We start from the raw sequence: 17,816 nt of genomic DNA, 5'->3' as shown, positions 1-17,816 counted from the left end.
ACAAATAAGAGATTAGAAGAGCTTGGTGATGGTGTAGGGCAGTGTGGGGAAAACGGGAGGGGAACTGTTCTCTTATCACCCTCTCTCGCCCTTTCCCAAGGAAAGAACGAGTTCTTGCCCCAGGCCGAGCGGCTTTGTAAGCATTCCGTTTCGAGGCCGTCGGTACGTGCGCCCTTCCCCCATGCGGGGGAAGGGCGCTCGAATTCTTTCGTTTGTCTCTGTTGGTATTTGCTTGCCGGGTATCCAAAAAACCAATGAGGTAGAGATTGCTTAAACATGACAGCTCTAGAGCAAGAAGACAAAAAGAGTCTGGCAGACACGACGCTCCTTACTCAACTTAAAATGTCTCCCAACGAAAAAAAAAAAAAGAGGCAATATGATTTTGAAGAAAATCGTCAGCCACTTTCGCGTTGCCTCGGAGCACCAGCGAGGGTAACTAGATTATGCCTCAACATAAACAAAACAGCAAAACATGTGGATTGCACCAGATCTGTAGACTAAAATGCCAACCACATGTGGGCGATCGTACAGGTGTAGCATCATTGTTCCATGTCTTAACTTAGTATGTTGAAGGTCTACAAATGATGGCATGATTACGTTACACACGCTCGCGTGCACACTTGCTGTCTCTTAATTAAGAGCAGAATGCTCCGCCGTCGCGGTGAGAACCCGGCCATATGATCTGGGGATTCGCGTCATGGGCTTCTGATAAAGCTAGCTTTTTAAAGGCGGGGCAAAAGGGTGGAGTGTCAGTCGTGGGGCATTTGACACGGGCTTTTGACATCGGGTGCTTTCGTGCACCACCAGATCGTACAGAGGGCATGAACTTTCTGTAAGGCGGTCTCCCTTGTGGAACTTGGCAGTCCACTGTGATAAGCGTTCGTATGATTTTTTTGCCAGATAAAATACCTATTCCGGGCAAGTAGGTACCGAAAACAGAGGGGAAAATTTTCGAGGCATTAAAAATCAATGTAAAGAAGGATGACGGTTGCATCAGAGCGTCGTCGCTCGTTTCAGCAAATAAGAAATTCAGATTCATTTGGGGTGAAGTATAATAATGTGTGTATATATGTTCGTGTTTTCCAAATAAAATTCAGTAGCCAGTAGCGCTCCGAGTGTGCACTCGTACTTCTTTGTGTTCGCTTTTTTTTCTTTTTTTTTTGCGTTTTGCAGCTGACGTTATTTCCGGCTAAACTCTAAATCAAAAACAACGTTATCGTCTGCTATCAGTGCCTTGGTGGTGCCATGTTGGAGGCATTCGGCGTGTTATTGTGGCAGCAGTTGTGCCGTAAAATCATAGAGCCGTCCTTGTATAACCACGTTTCAGAATATGTTCTTGTCCCGTCAATCGCAACGGGGTTCTTCACTGGACACGAAATGAAGTTCATAAACCCGTAGTTAGGGTACGAAGCTTCTCTCTCGAGGTCATAGAGTCAACTTTATAATCTGGAGCGAAAGGTCCCATGCATTTGGCCGCGACGGAACGGCGAGGCATTGACGCGAACATCGGCAGCCCCATTTGGCGGCCCCGATGAGCCCATATCGAGGCATTTCTGAGCGTAGTTTTCGATCCCAGAAACAAACATACGGTCCTCATATCAAGATCGGCAATGAAATGAAAGAAATTTTTCATTAATCCTTTGCTCATGTGTAGTCAGAAAATGATGTACTTTTATCCGGGTCTCTGGAAAAAAGTGCTGAGGTTTTATACGGGTCCGTGAAAAGCTTTTGTCCGGCAGGGCTCTTGTTCGGAATTCATGGATTCATCAGCGACGATGTTTACATCGCCCGCGCGGATTATAGTCACGTGACCTTGTGACTATTGTATGGAGCGCTATTTCCACTGTGGTTACGTGGTGGCTCCAATCTGTTGTATGGTTACAGACGACCGACCGGCGGACCGTTACGGACGTGTAAGGTGCGCAGGGCTCGCCCATAAATGCTATCGCAAAGCAAGCTACGTTGTGAAACGACACAACGCTCGTTTTGATGACACCGTCAATGGGACAGCACAGGTGTCGACGAGACGATTTTGTCGATGAAGCATCACCCAACAAACCGATTGCCATAGCGAATGAAACACGTCGATAAAACTTATTTTCCGGATTGCTAGTTGGAGGGGTTAATAATCATTTGATTTTCGTAATACCGAGGCAAGAGTGAGCGGGAGCACTACGGAAGAAATGCCCCCACTAAGCAAGAGCTCACGCGTTGAAAGCATCCGCCACAGTAAATATATTAAAACCAACATGCCCGAAAAAAAAGTACATTGGAGAGTGTGTAGCGTTTTACAGCGGTAGCTCTTCGAATCTCCAAAACCCACGAACGGTCCCCCCCCCCCCCCCCCCCCCACTTGCCTTCACTACAAAAACATATCTCAGTTTAATATTTGAATGATTAACTGCGGTAAAATACCAACCTTTGAAAGACTAATCGAAAATTATTCATTCAGTTATTAGCGCACCCTTTCCGCGGATATTTATTTGTTCTATATATTTATAAAATGCCTACAGTGAGCAGAGGGCATTATTTTAGGGATTAATTTCGTACATAAACTATCAAATTGTCACAGATAGAGAAACACAATGTCCGACTACATGAAAGTCCAATTGCCAAATTGCAAAAAAAAAACAAAAAAAACAGGAATAATAAAAAGCAACACGATGCATCAAGAGCACAGCACTCAAATGTCACGCCAATATGGCACTATACAGGTATCACTGGTGACCGGTATTCTCGGAGATCACACCAATCACGAATCAATTTTTTGGGAAAAAAGAACAAATAGAAGATTATTCAAACAATTACAATCTGTTTCTAAAAGTGGTAGCTTACGTTAAAAGTACTTACGCTACTTTCGCGAGCACTCTACTCGTGAAATAGATGCGGGTGGCTTCCAGCTTTTATCCTGCACTTCAAAATACTACAACACCACCAACATATATTTCCGCGCGAATGCTGCACGTGCCCGAGGCTTGTCCTTACACAGCGAAGGCTACCGGCACGAAAGTGCAGCCTTCAGAGGTGTTTTCGCGGAATGACCGCTTGCGCTAGAAATGTCTGTTTCAAAGGGAGGATTTCGCGCTAGCCCGCGCGTGTCGCTGACTGGTTGGAGCTAGGAGCACGAGGAGCGCAAGCTCATTCTGCAGAACGTGCTATAAACACCAGGAATACTTCGTCTCAACTCAGCATGGACCATTGTTGGTCACACGTGCTAAAAGTGCGAGTTAATTGTTTTGGATGACGCCTCGGCGGGCACACGAGCGCTCGCGGGTGCGCAAGCACTGAAACAGCATCTGCGGTTCATTCTGAGGTGAAACTAAGTATAGCGCGCGATGCACGTTAACGACCTCAGGTTAGCGGTCGTGCTGCACTAGCTACGCGTGTCTCATGTACAGCGTGAACCAGCCTGTGTCGCAAATCTTGAAAGGCAGACCGACTTCACGCCGAATAATCTCTCACGAACAGTTTGACCTTTGAATCGAGTGTACACCAACTCATTGCGTGTAAACAAGCACGCGTTTGCACACAAGAGCTCCGCGCACGACGCGCTGCATGTACCCATTTTCCGAAGTGTGAAGCGTTCGGCCATGCTCCGTTCAACAGGCTGCACCACCGCCTAAGCGCGACGTCATAGATTTGGTGTAGGTGGGACTCTTGTTTAATTAACAATTCACTATGGCACATCGACTGTAATTTCGCCCTCATTTGCTTTGAAATAATGTTTTCATCCGAAATACTATCTATAGATTACGAATGACGAGTCACTGATCATTTATACGCCAGGCGAGCACGGGATGGCGGCCCCTCTCTTTGGAAATGCACCGGTGATTTTGGCACGGGTGTTTATTTCAAATTTATAATATAAGCACTCCTGACCTGTCCTATCAAAAAGATGTTTGCTTTTTTTTGGCAGCAATGACAGCAGGGTTGCACAGAAGCATATATGCATTTCAGCACGTCCCTTATTATAGGAAAAATTTAATCGAGAAAACTAATTAAGGTAAATTAACGTAAGATTCTTTTGTATAAAAATAAAAACAAAAAAATTCTGCCATATAAGTGCACACGTCACTACTTAAATGATTGTGTTGTTACCCATGAAGCGCGCGAGAAAGACCTTCTTGAGAAAAAATGTGAAACAGATACTTTTATAAATATATTAATTAATTCATTTATGTATTTTCCGTGTTCACAAACATAACAAATAAATTATCGTTGTCCTATATATTTATGCATAATTGCGCATGGAATACCTACTATCAATGACACATTCATAGTGTCACTAAATCTTAGTTCTGTGGAGTTGCCAAAACGGCATTCGGTCATATATTCCGAAACCGTTCGTAAAATCAAAAACAGAATTTAAAAAAAAAAAAAAAAATTATGGCAGCGCTATTCTTCCTAGGCCCCATCGTTCGCAAGGCATCCGTTCTAAAGTTCCGGGAAGCTTGCTCGTGGGCAAAACGATCTTGTTGCTTTCAAGGTTGGAGGTTTCGCGCGCAGAAAGTGATGTCAGGCGATAACAGGCCGGAAATTGATTGTAGAGGTGAGCTCTTATTTCGTTCATCTCTAAGTTGGCAATGCGGTGAAGCTACGCGTTAGTCAACCATTCAGTGGCCTGACTCCTATCGCTTGATTTCGCTCGCCTCGCGTGTGTATGCGGAGAAGGGGTGATCACGTGGTGCGAGACTGACAGTCAAACGGTCTAACAAGCACGTAGTTTCCACCGCGCTGTCAGCTTACGGGGGATAAAGTCCCCGATCCATGACTAAAGGCTTTGTGTGGCAACTGAGGACAGCGTGTGCTTCCGATGGCGGTAAACCAGGGAATCCGGACTCAACGGGCGCCTCGCTCGTTCCTTGCGCACCTCGCACCCAGCTTGCACTAATGCTCCATACAAAAAAAAAAGAAAAAAAAAATATTAACGAACTTTAGTGTCCGCAGCATGCCCATTCCACACTATCTTTTTTGTGTTTATTTATTTGTTTTTTCGAAGTTTTTTTAAAGTTGTTTCGTGAAAATATTTGCGTCGTAAAAGAGCTGGTTGGTCGGTGCTGGTTTGTTGTCGATTCGGTAACTAACAAACACAGGAGACCAAATTAAAGTTCACAATCTTTCCACATCATGACTTTCAGCTTGCTGGATTGGTACCAACTTCCAAGACCAAGCTTATAAGTAAATTTGGCTGTCTCTAAAAGACAGATTTATTTATCTTCTAAATTCCTCTAAATTTATTTACTCTTTAATTTCCTCTGGGTCCTCTAAATTTCCGCTTGCGACACTTCCCTCACTTCCGAAGCACTTCGATGGTGAAAACATTTTTTGTGAATCGGATTTCTTTAGCTCACGGATGCGGCAGGCTACGCTTCTCGGGACGCGCTGACCCACGTCTTCTGTACAGCCCATTTAAGGCATTCGGACGGCACTCCAATGCGTGCTTAGAGTGCCATCGGACGATGGCACTTGAACGTTTGGCAAGAGTACCACGGCACTCTAGACACAGGCTTTTTCAAAGACCATGCTAGATGGGGGAAGCTACCGCTAGTTACAGAACATATAGACATTTTCGCTAATTCATTTTAACTGAGCTTCTGTCGTCCGTGTTTCGTACTTCGGGGACATTGAGCATAAGAAGCTTAGCATACTTTTTAACATATCGTAGGGCGACATAGAGCAGTCTACGTTCTTCCCAAAATAATTTAGCTATCGCTTGCTGTGTAGAATCAACTGAACGTAAGGTGAACCCGTCAATGGCAGTTTAAATGTGGCTCTGTTGGACAGCGAAATAAGACTTCTGTAATACACACTAATGTATCTATATTTAAAGCCAGTGAGATCCGTACCACAAATATCGATATCCGGAATGCTACACGGTGCTTCCGTTGTCCATTACGAACTGTTTGATGAACAGCGGAAAAGAGCAGCGATCTTGAATGTTCCCTTATATCGAAAACCTTCCTGTCAAGGGAGCTTCGGAGAGCGAGGTTAAAACAGTTAAGAATGTAGCAAACTGTGCAGAGTTAAAGGTTTAACCCCCCAGGGCTTTTCTTGGACAGAGCAGAAGACAGATCGACTCCCGCGCTTCGGAAAGTAAAATGTAAATATTGAAAAAAAAGATAGTAGTCAAGCCAAGTTTATTTAATGACTCAAAACAAAGATCGCATAACAAGTTTGGAAATCATCGCTAACAACTTTTCCATACGCTCTGGCTCCGTCGTTTATTTTCTCCACGGCGGTGAAAATAAGGGAGCCCCTAGTGTCACGTACCATAAACCTAGCTTGCCGCCATGTATAGGTTTTTTGAACCTATACATGGCTTCGAAACGAACGCCGTGTTTAGGGCGACGCTTTATGAAATGGTCGTCACGTGGCGTATACAATAGACCGCGCGAAGCCGACCTCTTCTGTCACGGAGGAAGGTTTTCCTCTTTGCTTGCTTTTAATGCGAATGTGGAAAAAATACTTTTTTTTTATACATATACCTGTTCCTACGATCAGTGAGGTCGGGCTCAGCAGTAACTTGAAACGACCCCCCAAAAATATAACAATGCCTCAAAAACATCCCTGGGCTACATAACAACCCTTGACACTTATGTGACGAAACATAAACGCACACGCGCGTCAGCATCCGCTTACACACCCGTTTACACACTGATCTATATGTTCATTGTTTAATATATCTGTGTAGCAAAAACATTAAGTGCCTATTGCTTGGATAAAGGAGTGTCCCCCGCTCCAATGATCTTCCTGCCGCAAGTAATAATTAAGTTAATAAATACTGAAATATAAACCCGTCAAGGCAGGCTGTACCAACTCATTTATTAAAACATCCTTGCCCATCTCCCCCCCCCCCCCCAAAAAAAAAAAAAGAAGAAGAAAAAAAAAAAAGAAAAAAAGGAAAGCGGATAGGAAAGAAAGGTTTCCCCGAGAAAACGAAAAAAATATCTGCGCCGAACAGCGTCGAACTTGTGCCGAACCCATAGCGGCGCCATCTATCGACAGCCATTGATATCGCGAGGAGAAACTAACTCTCATTACAGTTACTCTCGAGGTCGAGGGAGGGTTAAGGGAGAGTATCATCGAAAGAAGCGGTCGGGAAAGAGTAACTTCCATGCAGATAGAGTTAAAGGAGAGTAAGTTAGGGCACTTACTCTCCCTTGACACCTTTTTTTTTTAGAGTGTAAGGTTTGAGTTATTTGCTTAACAAGTAGCACCTGGTTATCCTCGATATCGACTAAACCGTCGTAGAAATATGGGAAATATACGACTTAAGATGGGGCAAGTGAGTACGAGCTGCTGTGTATGTGCTGGGTGAATTTTTTTAACGTATCAATGCCAAACATAAACAAATTGTTTCTGCTCAACATATATACTCACCTCAATTAATGTATATGGTATTATGTTTATACTTTCAAGAAAGAAATAGACAAGCCTCATACAGGCACAACTCGCGCTGTCGTGCCTATTCACAACTACGCCCCTTCATTAAGAGCCCAAACCCCTTCCTCAAGCTCGCCCATCTAAATTACAACGCAACGGAACCATCTTTGAATGTACCTTAAATATATTTGTGCGCCTCAAAATATGTTTTTGCCGGGTTCCTTTATTGTCATCAGTTATACACTGTCCTGAACTCAAATTTTTTATTTGTCCTTACCCATTCTGGTATTTTGCCTCGTATGATCCCACTTTTACATAGTTTCATTACGACGTCTTACCTAAGAAACTCAAGTTTCGATAAATTGGAAAATTTAGAAATTGCTCCAAATATTGTTTGCCAAAGGGTGCAAAAATATAAACAGGAAATGCGTAGCTAAAGCCAAAAGCGAGAATATTAAGTTGAAGGTAAACTTGACTGCTTTGTTTTATACGAAAAACAACAATCGTAGAGCTGCTCTATCATTCGCGCATTTTCTCCTCCTCCCTAAAGGCACTTTGAGTTTAAAGAAGCTTTTTGTCGCGTAAACAACTAGTCCCCCAAGTGTTTGGGAATGTGTCTCTCAGTAGGCGCCTCTTCGTTTCGTTTGTTTCTGTGTCTGAAAAAAACTAAAAGACAAATAAAAAAATAAAGGAAAAAACAGGTGGGCACGCAGGCGCCAGGGTAGCGAGGGTTGGGACTCCTAGGAACGCACAAGACTCCGCGGTGTTTTCTTGACAGTATTCCAAGGGAGATACTGCTTGAAGAGGCGTCAAGAGGTCTTAGCAAGTGCCTCGTCAAAACTGGTCAATCATTTGTATCTGTGAGTCTACGCGCGTTTAATACTCTCCTTGCCTCGGCTCTGGGCCAGATTCGTGCTCTTTAAACATTGCGTGGGTGGTTGCTAAATGATGCGGCGCTCCCATACGCAGATGTTCGAGAGTATCGGTCCAGTAAACCGTACGGGGGAAACTGGTCGCTTTTATTTTTCTTCTTCGGCCTTCTTGGACGGGGCGAGAAGAACCGTTAAGGCATTGAAGATACGAGAAATCGCTTCATCCGAATTTACGTTCTGCCTCTTCGTTTCAATCATGCATATGAGAGAGGGTGCAGCTCAATTTGACTAAAATGTCTAAGTAGCCGAAGCCTGCATTTAGCAAAACGAATTTAAATTTGGCTGGACGTCCTCATTCGCCTTAATTTTCATTTCGGTTTTATCGACTGTCTGCGGCTTGGTGGCTGACGGAGTCTTCGGCCGCTCAGTTGAACTGAGAGTCTCATATAGACTTAACGCATTGATTAGCAAAGCAGATATTAGTTTAGTCTTCAGAATGATCTATACTTTGGCAATTTAACTTTAAATCAACGACTTAGCGCTCTTTAAAAGACTTCGAGGCGCATAGTAACCGAAATTCTCTAACACCAATTAAGAGAACGCATCCTTTATTTCAAAGCAGGCACTTGGTGTATGCAAGCGACTCAATAGGAGAAAGCATATAGGCACTAATATTAATTGTTCAAAGAATAATCTTTCTACAATGCGTCGCCAAGCCTCCTAAAATGTGAGAACTAGTTAATTTAAAATCAGGACCTGGCAGCGAGATGCGTTTGTATTTCAACTCAGCAACAGCGGCCAAGAAATTTATTTTTAATGGCGTCGCGTGTAACAGTACTTGTATCCCTGTGTCAGTATGCTCCTGGAAATCGCTTAATATTCCACAGAATCGTTGCAGCTTTGTTCATTCGATCAAACGCGATGAAATGCAATAGCTTTACAGGATCATTGTTAATGAAAACAATTATGAAAGAAAAGTGTACGGTGATGGAATCTAGGACGAAATCGAGGACGAACTCTAGGACAAAGTCAAGGACGACCTCTAGGATGACGTCAAGGACGACGTCAAGGGCGTTAGGTAACGTCAGATTCAGCTTCCGACGCTTACGAAAACGGAGGTTACGCAACCGGCGCTTACGCGGCCAGAACTTACGAGCATACGCGACCAGAGCTTATGCGAGCGAAGCTTACTCGAACGACGTTAAACAGTTTACGCCATCAGCGCTTAAACCAAGGGCTCTTGAGCCACCGGCGCTTAAGCCAGATACGCTTTAGCCACCATCGCATCAGCAACAAGCCCTTCAGCCACGGGCGATTCGTGACCTTGATTACGCGACATTGGGCGTGGTTGGGCCTATAAAGCTACAGTTTTAATATAATTTCATGGTCCCTAGGTTCAGTATTATAAAGTGCTAATTTTATTCGGGATAATCACTTGGATTCATATACCGACCTAAATGTTAGGCAAGTGCAAAAGCCTTTTACGTAATAATACAATACATTTCTAGCTTCTTCAAGATTGCTGTAGTTTTGATAGTATTAAAGTTTTATGTCATTTTGGGGCCACGTGTTTTTGGGGTCGTGTTTATCTCTCCTCGTAGAATGACAAATTCGGTTGCATTCCTCATATAACGATACTGCATAGAACAGCAAAGGAAACGTATTTTGTATAATTCCCCTTAAAGATCAGCATCCCTTGAGAGTTTAAAATTAATAACAATATGCACCAATAACTAGCATGCATTCATTAAAAAAAACAGTAAGTTTTTACGGTTTTAAAGTATTCTACACGATCAAGCGACCATACTGAACCTCATTTTATTTCATTTGCTTAGTGCTCACGAAATGAATTGTTTTATATAAACTCCCTTAATCCGAACTCTAGTTCAAAGCTATCCGGATCCCGCTTTCACTTCAGATCAGCCACAAGCCCCATTCTTTCGTAAATAAAAAAATGTGTAAATAAGTGAATGGATAGCTAGAAGATAATTACAAGTTTATGGGGGTTCAATCTGCCTAAAAACCGTTAAGGAGAGCAGATAATGAAGGCTCAGACAAAGCCGGTAAGCTCTAAAGCCCCTTGGTACCGACGGTTCATCTCAAAGCAAAGCTTAGCTCAATTACGAGACTGCGGCTTAACATGCCAAGGTGCTCATTTAGTGGAAGGCAGACTTGTCTGTCTCGGTTGACACGACAGAAGGGATTTTTCCTGGGTCGGGTACCTCCATCCTTTTCAGATTTAAAAGAGCCCTTTTGTCCCGCACCGTATATCTAGTCGCGTTAATTAACTGCCGCATTCTCTTACCGCCCGTCGAATTTAAAACTCCCACCTAATTTTAAATAAATCAACTAATTATAAAAGACCGTTATTGTATGACTGCACGGGAAAGACAAGTCCTCGTTGAAGGTTGGGCTTTCATTTTATTACGTATGTAAAAAAGCGTTTCGACGGTATCTGCTTTGAATGGGTACCAGCTTCTGTTCTGATGGTTTTAGTTTAATATCTAGTGTTAACAGAAAGAAACCTAAAAAAAATAAGAAAATAATTTAGATGATAACACTTGCGACATACGTGTCCGAAGTTTATTATATCGTGGTGATATTTAGTAGATCGAGTGTGGTTATTAGTATTTCCAGAAAGTATAGACGTAACTTAAATTTGGAGTAGTCTACATTACCTTTTTTTTTTTTGTCAAGATGCGCACGCTGGTTTCGCCTTTTCTAAAATTTTTATATACTTATTTTAGTTTCTTTTGCCATTAGGACAAACCCATTTTACCGCTCCAAAACATTTCTTCTTTATTATTTATCTTTTATTGTATTTATAAAATACCTTGAAGGTTTTGGGAGAGGGCCTTTTTACAAGGGATGGGCAGCTCATATTTGTAGGACAATAAAGGAGCATAAACACGCATGAACAAGTAAACAAATAGCATCAAGAAAACGTGAAAAAGATTACACAAAGTTCAAACACGCTTACATTTAAAAATACTTGCCCGTAGTGGATTCCAAAAATTCGCATACATTTTTATACGTCCATATTATTTTTTTTTTATTCATATTACCCCTAAAGGCCCTCGTGAGAGGGTATTACATATCTGTGACTATGTTGTCGGGTAAAGCGTTCCATACAATTATTGTGAAAGGTATGGAAGAGTTAGCGTACGAAGTGGTTCATGCATATATGGGTTGAATTTTACAGCTGTTATTTAAGTTTTGAAAAAGTGAAGTGGGGGAGGAAATAGTTTCTTTCTATTGTAGGGTTATGGTGGCAAACCTTGTCGAACAGTATGAAACAAAATATCTTTCTCCTTAAAGTGAGTTCAAGGAGGTTCGCACGTTAACGCAATTTGGACACGCCTGTGTAATAAAAATAATCTAAATAAAGAAATTGTAACGATCTTTTTTGGACACTGTCTTCGTTGTCTCTGGGATAGTTTTGCCACGGAAACCAAATGAATGCAACAAAACCTTGTTTTGGGCGTACCAAGGATAGATATGCTATTCGCTTTACAATAAAGGGATACTACAACAACGAAATTTCGGTGCTCATTTTTTGGTCTATATGTGCTCAAAGAAGCAGTATCACATCGACCATACCAATCTCTTGTTCAAAAAGTCTCGAAAAGGAATTTTAAAACGAATTAAACGATTAGCAAAGAGCCCCTGGTGGATGTCGCTAACGCCTCGTTTGTAATGCCCGTCTAGGAACCTTGACAGCTAGTGACGGTGAGTGTCTCGCCTCCGGCCACGACGAGAGAAGAGGGGAAGGAGGAACTCCCCTCTTCCCGAGAATGCCTTTTGTGTGTCGCAGAAGTCGCTATTTCCCCCCTACAAGATTATAGAAGATTAACCCGTCACTCAAAATTTTTACAAAAGCAGCCGCGTCGGTGACTGGAACCACTAGGACATCCTCTCTACGTCAGCCTCGCCGTAGCTTTGCTCGTCCCGAGATGACCTACGTCACGACTGCGTTGGATGTCACGTGCTCTAAGCTGGGCCTTCTCCGAGCCCTTGCCAGAGTGGGCCGTTTATAACAAAAAATACAGCCACCAGGATCAAAATACAAGCGTGCGATTGTCGTTTACGGATATTGTGAATCATATTCAACCTATTTTTGAACGCGACGGGAATATTTCAGATTTCGTTGAAGGGTCCCTTCAAGGAAGGGGGGGGGGGGGGGGGGGCAAGTTTTAAATTTCGTCGCAGAAAACCGAGTGTGCTGGTTGCCTTAGCAACGATGTGATTCACGTAGGTGATCGATGTGAAATCGCTGGTTATATGAAGAGCAAGATATTTATAAGATGAAAATGAACAGAGTGTACTATCGTTAATGCTCTAGTTATGAGAAGACGGCGGCGAAAGACATGACAAGGTGAGTACATTGCATTTATCTAAATGCAGTGACAACTGCCAATTATCACACCAATGTGCAACGGAGGGATAAGCGGTCGTGGGAGCACGAGATAGTGCGATAGATTACTCAGTCGCTTGAGAAAAGTCGTATTGCGGAAGAAGCACAAAGAGGGTGATTATTAATATAGAATAAACAAAGTAGTCCGAGCACGTTTCCTGGAGAACGCCAGACGTTGCGCTCGATTTAGATAACATTGGGCTATTAAAAACGGTGTATTGACAGCGACAAGAATGAAATTATGAAACCCAAGCAATTATGAAGTGGTCAATTTTTAGCTGTTAAAGTTTTATATTAAGGCGTTTATGGGGCACTCTGTCGAAAGCCTTAAAAAAAATCAAGAAATCGTCGGTTTGTTTATTATGTTAAAAATTAAAATGAGTGTTATGTACAAATTCAGGGAGTTGGATTTCGCATGATAATTATTTTATGAATCCGTGTTGGTGTACGGTTAGAAGTTTATTTGATTCGAAATATTTAACATTAGAAAACATGATATGTTCCAAGATGTTTGAAAGAATGCTGGTCAGTGATATGGGACAGTAATTTCAAGCGGAATTTTGGTTTCCGGACTTATGCATGGGGATGACATCGCAAATTATTCATTCAGAGGGACGTTGCCAGACGAGAGGGATTAACAAATAATATTGATTAAAAACAAAGATAATGCACAATTAGCGTTTTTTTTTTTTTTTTTAGTTTTGAGTTGATGAGTTCATCGCCAGAACTTGAGGAAAGTTTCTACTTTTTAATCGCGTTGATATCCCCAGAATAATAGATGGTAATGGCTTCCATAGACGGATGACTGAGGACAGGATGCTCGGGATGACGTTAAGATTTTCGTTGGTAAAGATGGAACAAAATTAGTGGTTTAGGCAAGCAACACACTGGTCGCCAGACAGAACGTGTCGTTCATCATCGGTTAGAGCAAGAGGGGAGAACGGTATGGGATTGATTACATTCCATAACTGTTTGGGTTTGTCAGACAATACTTTTAATAGGTCGATGCCATAAAAGACTTGTTTGGCTTTTAAAATTTTGTAGTTATAGAGTTTTTGCATCCTTCGCATTTATTCCTTGCCTCTATGTTTGAGATCAACTTTTAGCACGACTAAATAATCTTTTTTTTTTCTTATAACCTATACGCTTGATTGCTTTACTATACCAAGGGTTGTGGCTATCTGTCTTGATGCTAACCAGAGGCACGTATTTGCTCGCGAGAAGTGATAACATATTTTTAAATCTGAGCCAGTTTTCTTCACTCGGGTAACTATGGAATGCCTCAGTGAACGACTCACAACAGGCTTCTGGTTCAGTGTTAATTGAATCGTAGCCGGCTTTGTTATAATCTTTCATTTGCTTATCAAGAATACTTTTGAGATGAATAGGAAACAAAAAATTAAAGTGTGCATCGAGGTGATCACTCAGCCGAGGTGGTAGTGAAAGTTTATTGATGACATTGTGGTCCGCAGATAAGCAAAAATCTAACATTTTGCTACTGTGATTAGTGATCCTAGTTGGCTGACTGATTTGTTGTGTAAGGTTGAGGTCCCACCATATATTGATGAAACATTTTGATTCTGTGTGATTTGCTGTTTACTTGTACCAGTCGTTGGTGTAGTTAAAATCGCGTGAAGTATAAGCGTTCAAAAAGTCGAATTGGACGTTTAGCGTTTTTACAGCTTAAGGTTGGTCTGCCAGTATGGGGCGACACTGGTTTACACTGTAGATGAGCAACTTTGCCAGGGCAGTACGAGTGGCAATCTGGGGTCTTTAATGTGCCCACGCAGTAGTGATACACGACCGCACACCGGTACGATGCTCGTCCAGATTGAAACGGGCTCGTGGGGCTCGAACCCAGGATCCCTGGGTTCTTCAGCGGGAGCTTTCGCTCCACGCGCGTCGAGCTCGACGTGCGCTTTAGCCCACTCGGACGCCGATCCCCCCTGGTATAAGCGTTGCTTTAGGAAATTTTAATGATATATGACTGAGGCACTTTTGTATTATAAGCACAAGGATATCATTATTGTCTCGTTGTCTGTAACAGAGGCCAATGATTGTTTGAATAGAGGGTGAATAAATCTGTACCCAAACCATTTCTAAGCCCTGTGCCTTAATCGCAAGTGACAACGTCAGGCACACTGACAACGCCGAATTGTTTTTTTTTAATTATGTTTTTGCTTAATGATTTAACATGGTGTCAGAAGACTACCCAATCAATATTTTGCTACAGCGTCACATATTTATATCTTATAAATTCCAACAACACAAGTGCTCGAAACTTAAAACGAAACTGGAAGGGGAAGAAGACATATAGATGAGGAAAGCTTTGCCGGAAGTCACGTGGTTGTTAAACTTTTTTTTTCTTTTCATTTAACGTGTTTGCAGCTTTTTAAAAGCCAAAAAAATTGGTATCAAATGTTTTGTCTTTTCTTAGTATTGAGTGTGTGCCTTCGACAACCCGCGACTTTCATTATCTTTGGTGGTTGTGTCTAAATCATAGAAAACGGCACGTGACCTCAGAGAAGGAAATGACCGCGACACAGACCGGCTAGTTCTTGATCGGTGGTTTCCGGGCGAAAAGAAAACGAATTTCAAACCGCAAATTGTGTTCTGGGTAGTTAAATTTTCATGTGTCTTGTATAAAAAAAAAAAAAAAAAAATTGGCGACCATAAATATTTTGTCAGTGTCCCTTTAACAGTTCCCAGTACTCCCCCGCCCAGTTTGTACATTCCCCATCACATCTATACAGATTATATTTCATAGACTAGGGGAGAACTTCAGAGTCACCAACCCCGGGCGTAAGCCACGTTTCAGTTAAAAGGGCTATGTCAGCTTGCGCTGAATCTATTAGCGTATACGAAGCGTGAGGTTTAGGAGGCGCACTTCATTTTGTGAATAGAACAGAGCAAGCGTAGAACGAATCGGTTTGTTTGGATGACGAGGTAGAAGGCTGCGAAAGGAACTCTTTTTTTATTCTTGGGTTGCTATTCGGTTTTATCCGTTACACATTGGTTAGCATGATATTAACCAAAACACTTGTTGTCCACGTAGAGCTTATCCTATTGAAGCTTTAATCGACAGTTTTTAGGTTTCACATAGGCAAGCAGTTCCCTTCTAGTAGTTCGTATGTTTACCGGAAAATGAGAAATTAGCATTTATTGAAAGGAAAACAGCGAGGTCAGCCAGCGCTTTGTGCCGGCTTGCTACGCTGTGAAAGAAGATGAAATTAAAAAAAAAGAAAAGGAAATAAAGAGAAATAGTATAGACAAAGATAGCAAAGATACGAAGAAAGAAGATAAAGAGATGAAAAGAAAAAAAAATGCGCACGCACACAATACACACACACATACAAACTCACAAAACTGTTATGTTGACAAGTGTTGGCTCACTTTGCAGCACACTGGACTGCAGTTCCTTAAAGTGTTTGTTGAAGATGTGTCTTCTTAATGAAATGTAAAAGAGCTTCAGTGGCCTTGTAACTGTCTGCAGTGGAAGGCCAGGGTCCAAACAGAAGCTTCAAGTCCACCTGGTCCTCTTCCTTTAATTTCAGGCGAGTCTTCAGTGCGGTCCTTTCAATACTGTAATCCCCGCAGGCACACAGGACGTGTTCGATGTTATGAATTGTTCTACACGATGAACAATCGGAAGATTCAGCTTTGCCAATTTTATGAAGATAATATTTAGTATATGCAACATTGAGCCGCAAACGATGTAACACCGTCTCAAGTTTCCTTGGTAGTCCTCGTGGTATCCGGAATTCGAGTTTAGGATCAATACGATGAAGGCTGTAATAGTGATATTGTGGATTTTCCCATAAAGATAGTGAGATTTCATTTCCGATAGATTTGATTAAATGATTGGCATCAGATCTTGAAAACGGAATAGATACAGAAATTGTGCTCTCGTGGGCGTCTTTAGCGGCTCTATCGGCGCACACGTTTCCAATTATCCCGGAGTGGCCCGGTATCCACTGCAAGATGAAGTGATGTCCTCGATTCGATGCATACTGAATAGCCTGTAAAATATCATGGACTAGTTGTGAGTTAATGTTGTCTTTTCTTATCGAAGATAGAGCGTACAACGCAGATCTGGAGTCGACAAGTATTGCCCAGCATCGTGGGCTTTCAGTGCCCGCGTGTACAACAGCTGCACGAATAGCTGCTAGTTCTGTCGCTGTTGATGAGGTGGCGTGGCTTAGTTTAGCCTTTATGTATGTGGCTGTGGATGGAATGTATACCCCCAGGGCTGAAGATGTGGGAATTGTAGAACCATCGGTGTAGATATGAGTAAATGACTCGTAAGTTCTTTGAATATATTCGAGAGATATCTGTGTAATTACCGGGGAAGGAGCTGAATTTTTTTTAGTGATTCCTGGTATGCTTGTTCTTATTTCCAAGTGAGGGTACTTCCAAGGTGGATATTGTGGAATCGCAGCTGCCTCAATTGAACTTGGCATATAGTCTTCTAGTACCATAATAACTTGCGCAAAGCCAGATGATGGTCTATATTTGACAATGTCTACCAGGTGGTGTTTATACACTCTGGTTTTGTGTCGTAGATGAGCTCGCAGTGTTTCTTGCGTCCTTAATATTGCGGGAGATTTCGCACGAGATTCCGCCAGAGTTCCAGAGGTGGAGGTACGTTTTGGCAATCCAAAGCAGGCACGAAGTGCTTGAGCTTGCGCGCTTTCAAGTTCTTTAAAACAAGACCGCGAGACACGTTGCATGACTGGCAAACTGTAGCGCATAAGACCGACAAATAGAGCGTTATACAGAGCCATCAGCGCCGATACAGAGCATCCCCATCTGGTTCCACTGATCATTTTGATTATATGTGTAAACGAGGTGAGCTTTTTCTTTAACCGTTTAATATGGGGTCCCCACGTCATTTGCCTATCGAGAGTCACGCCCAAAAATGCATGTTCGGAGACATATGGGATTGGGATTCCTTCTAAGTTAATGGGGTATCTGTATGTTTGTTTCATTGTAAACGCCAACGCCGCAGACTTCTCTGGTGATATGTACAAGCCTCGGCTGCTAAGGTACCGTGCGGCAATGTTGAGGGCTTTTTGTAGCCTGGCTCTGTTTATATATAAAGACTTGCTCGATGACCAGAAACATATGTCGTCAGCGTATAAAGATAC

At 42.3% G+C, this 17,816-nt stretch overlaps 1 protein-coding gene across 1 annotated transcript; it reads right to left on the bottom strand.

The window, feature by feature from the left end:
• Nucleotides 1-16,062: 16,062 nt before the first annotated feature.
• Nucleotides 16,063-17,816, bottom strand: LOC121833237 (the record flags this gene model as incomplete). The annotated part of the gene is made up of 1 exon (XM_042286372.1): nucleotides 16,063-17,816. A coding segment is annotated over one exon (1,728 nt), but the record flags the coding sequence as incomplete, so codon positions are not given.

The sequence above is a fragment of the Ixodes scapularis genome, unplaced genomic scaffold (assembly GCF_016920785.2).
Source record: "Ixodes scapularis isolate PalLabHiFi unplaced genomic scaffold, ASM1692078v2 PGA_scaffold0__279_contigs__length_252992795, whole genome shotgun sequence".
NCBI lineage: Eukaryota > Metazoa > Arthropoda > Arachnida > Ixodida > Ixodidae > Ixodes > Ixodes scapularis.
Note: the sequence above shows the minus strand (reverse complement) of the source record. Positions and strands in the feature narration are given on the sequence as shown.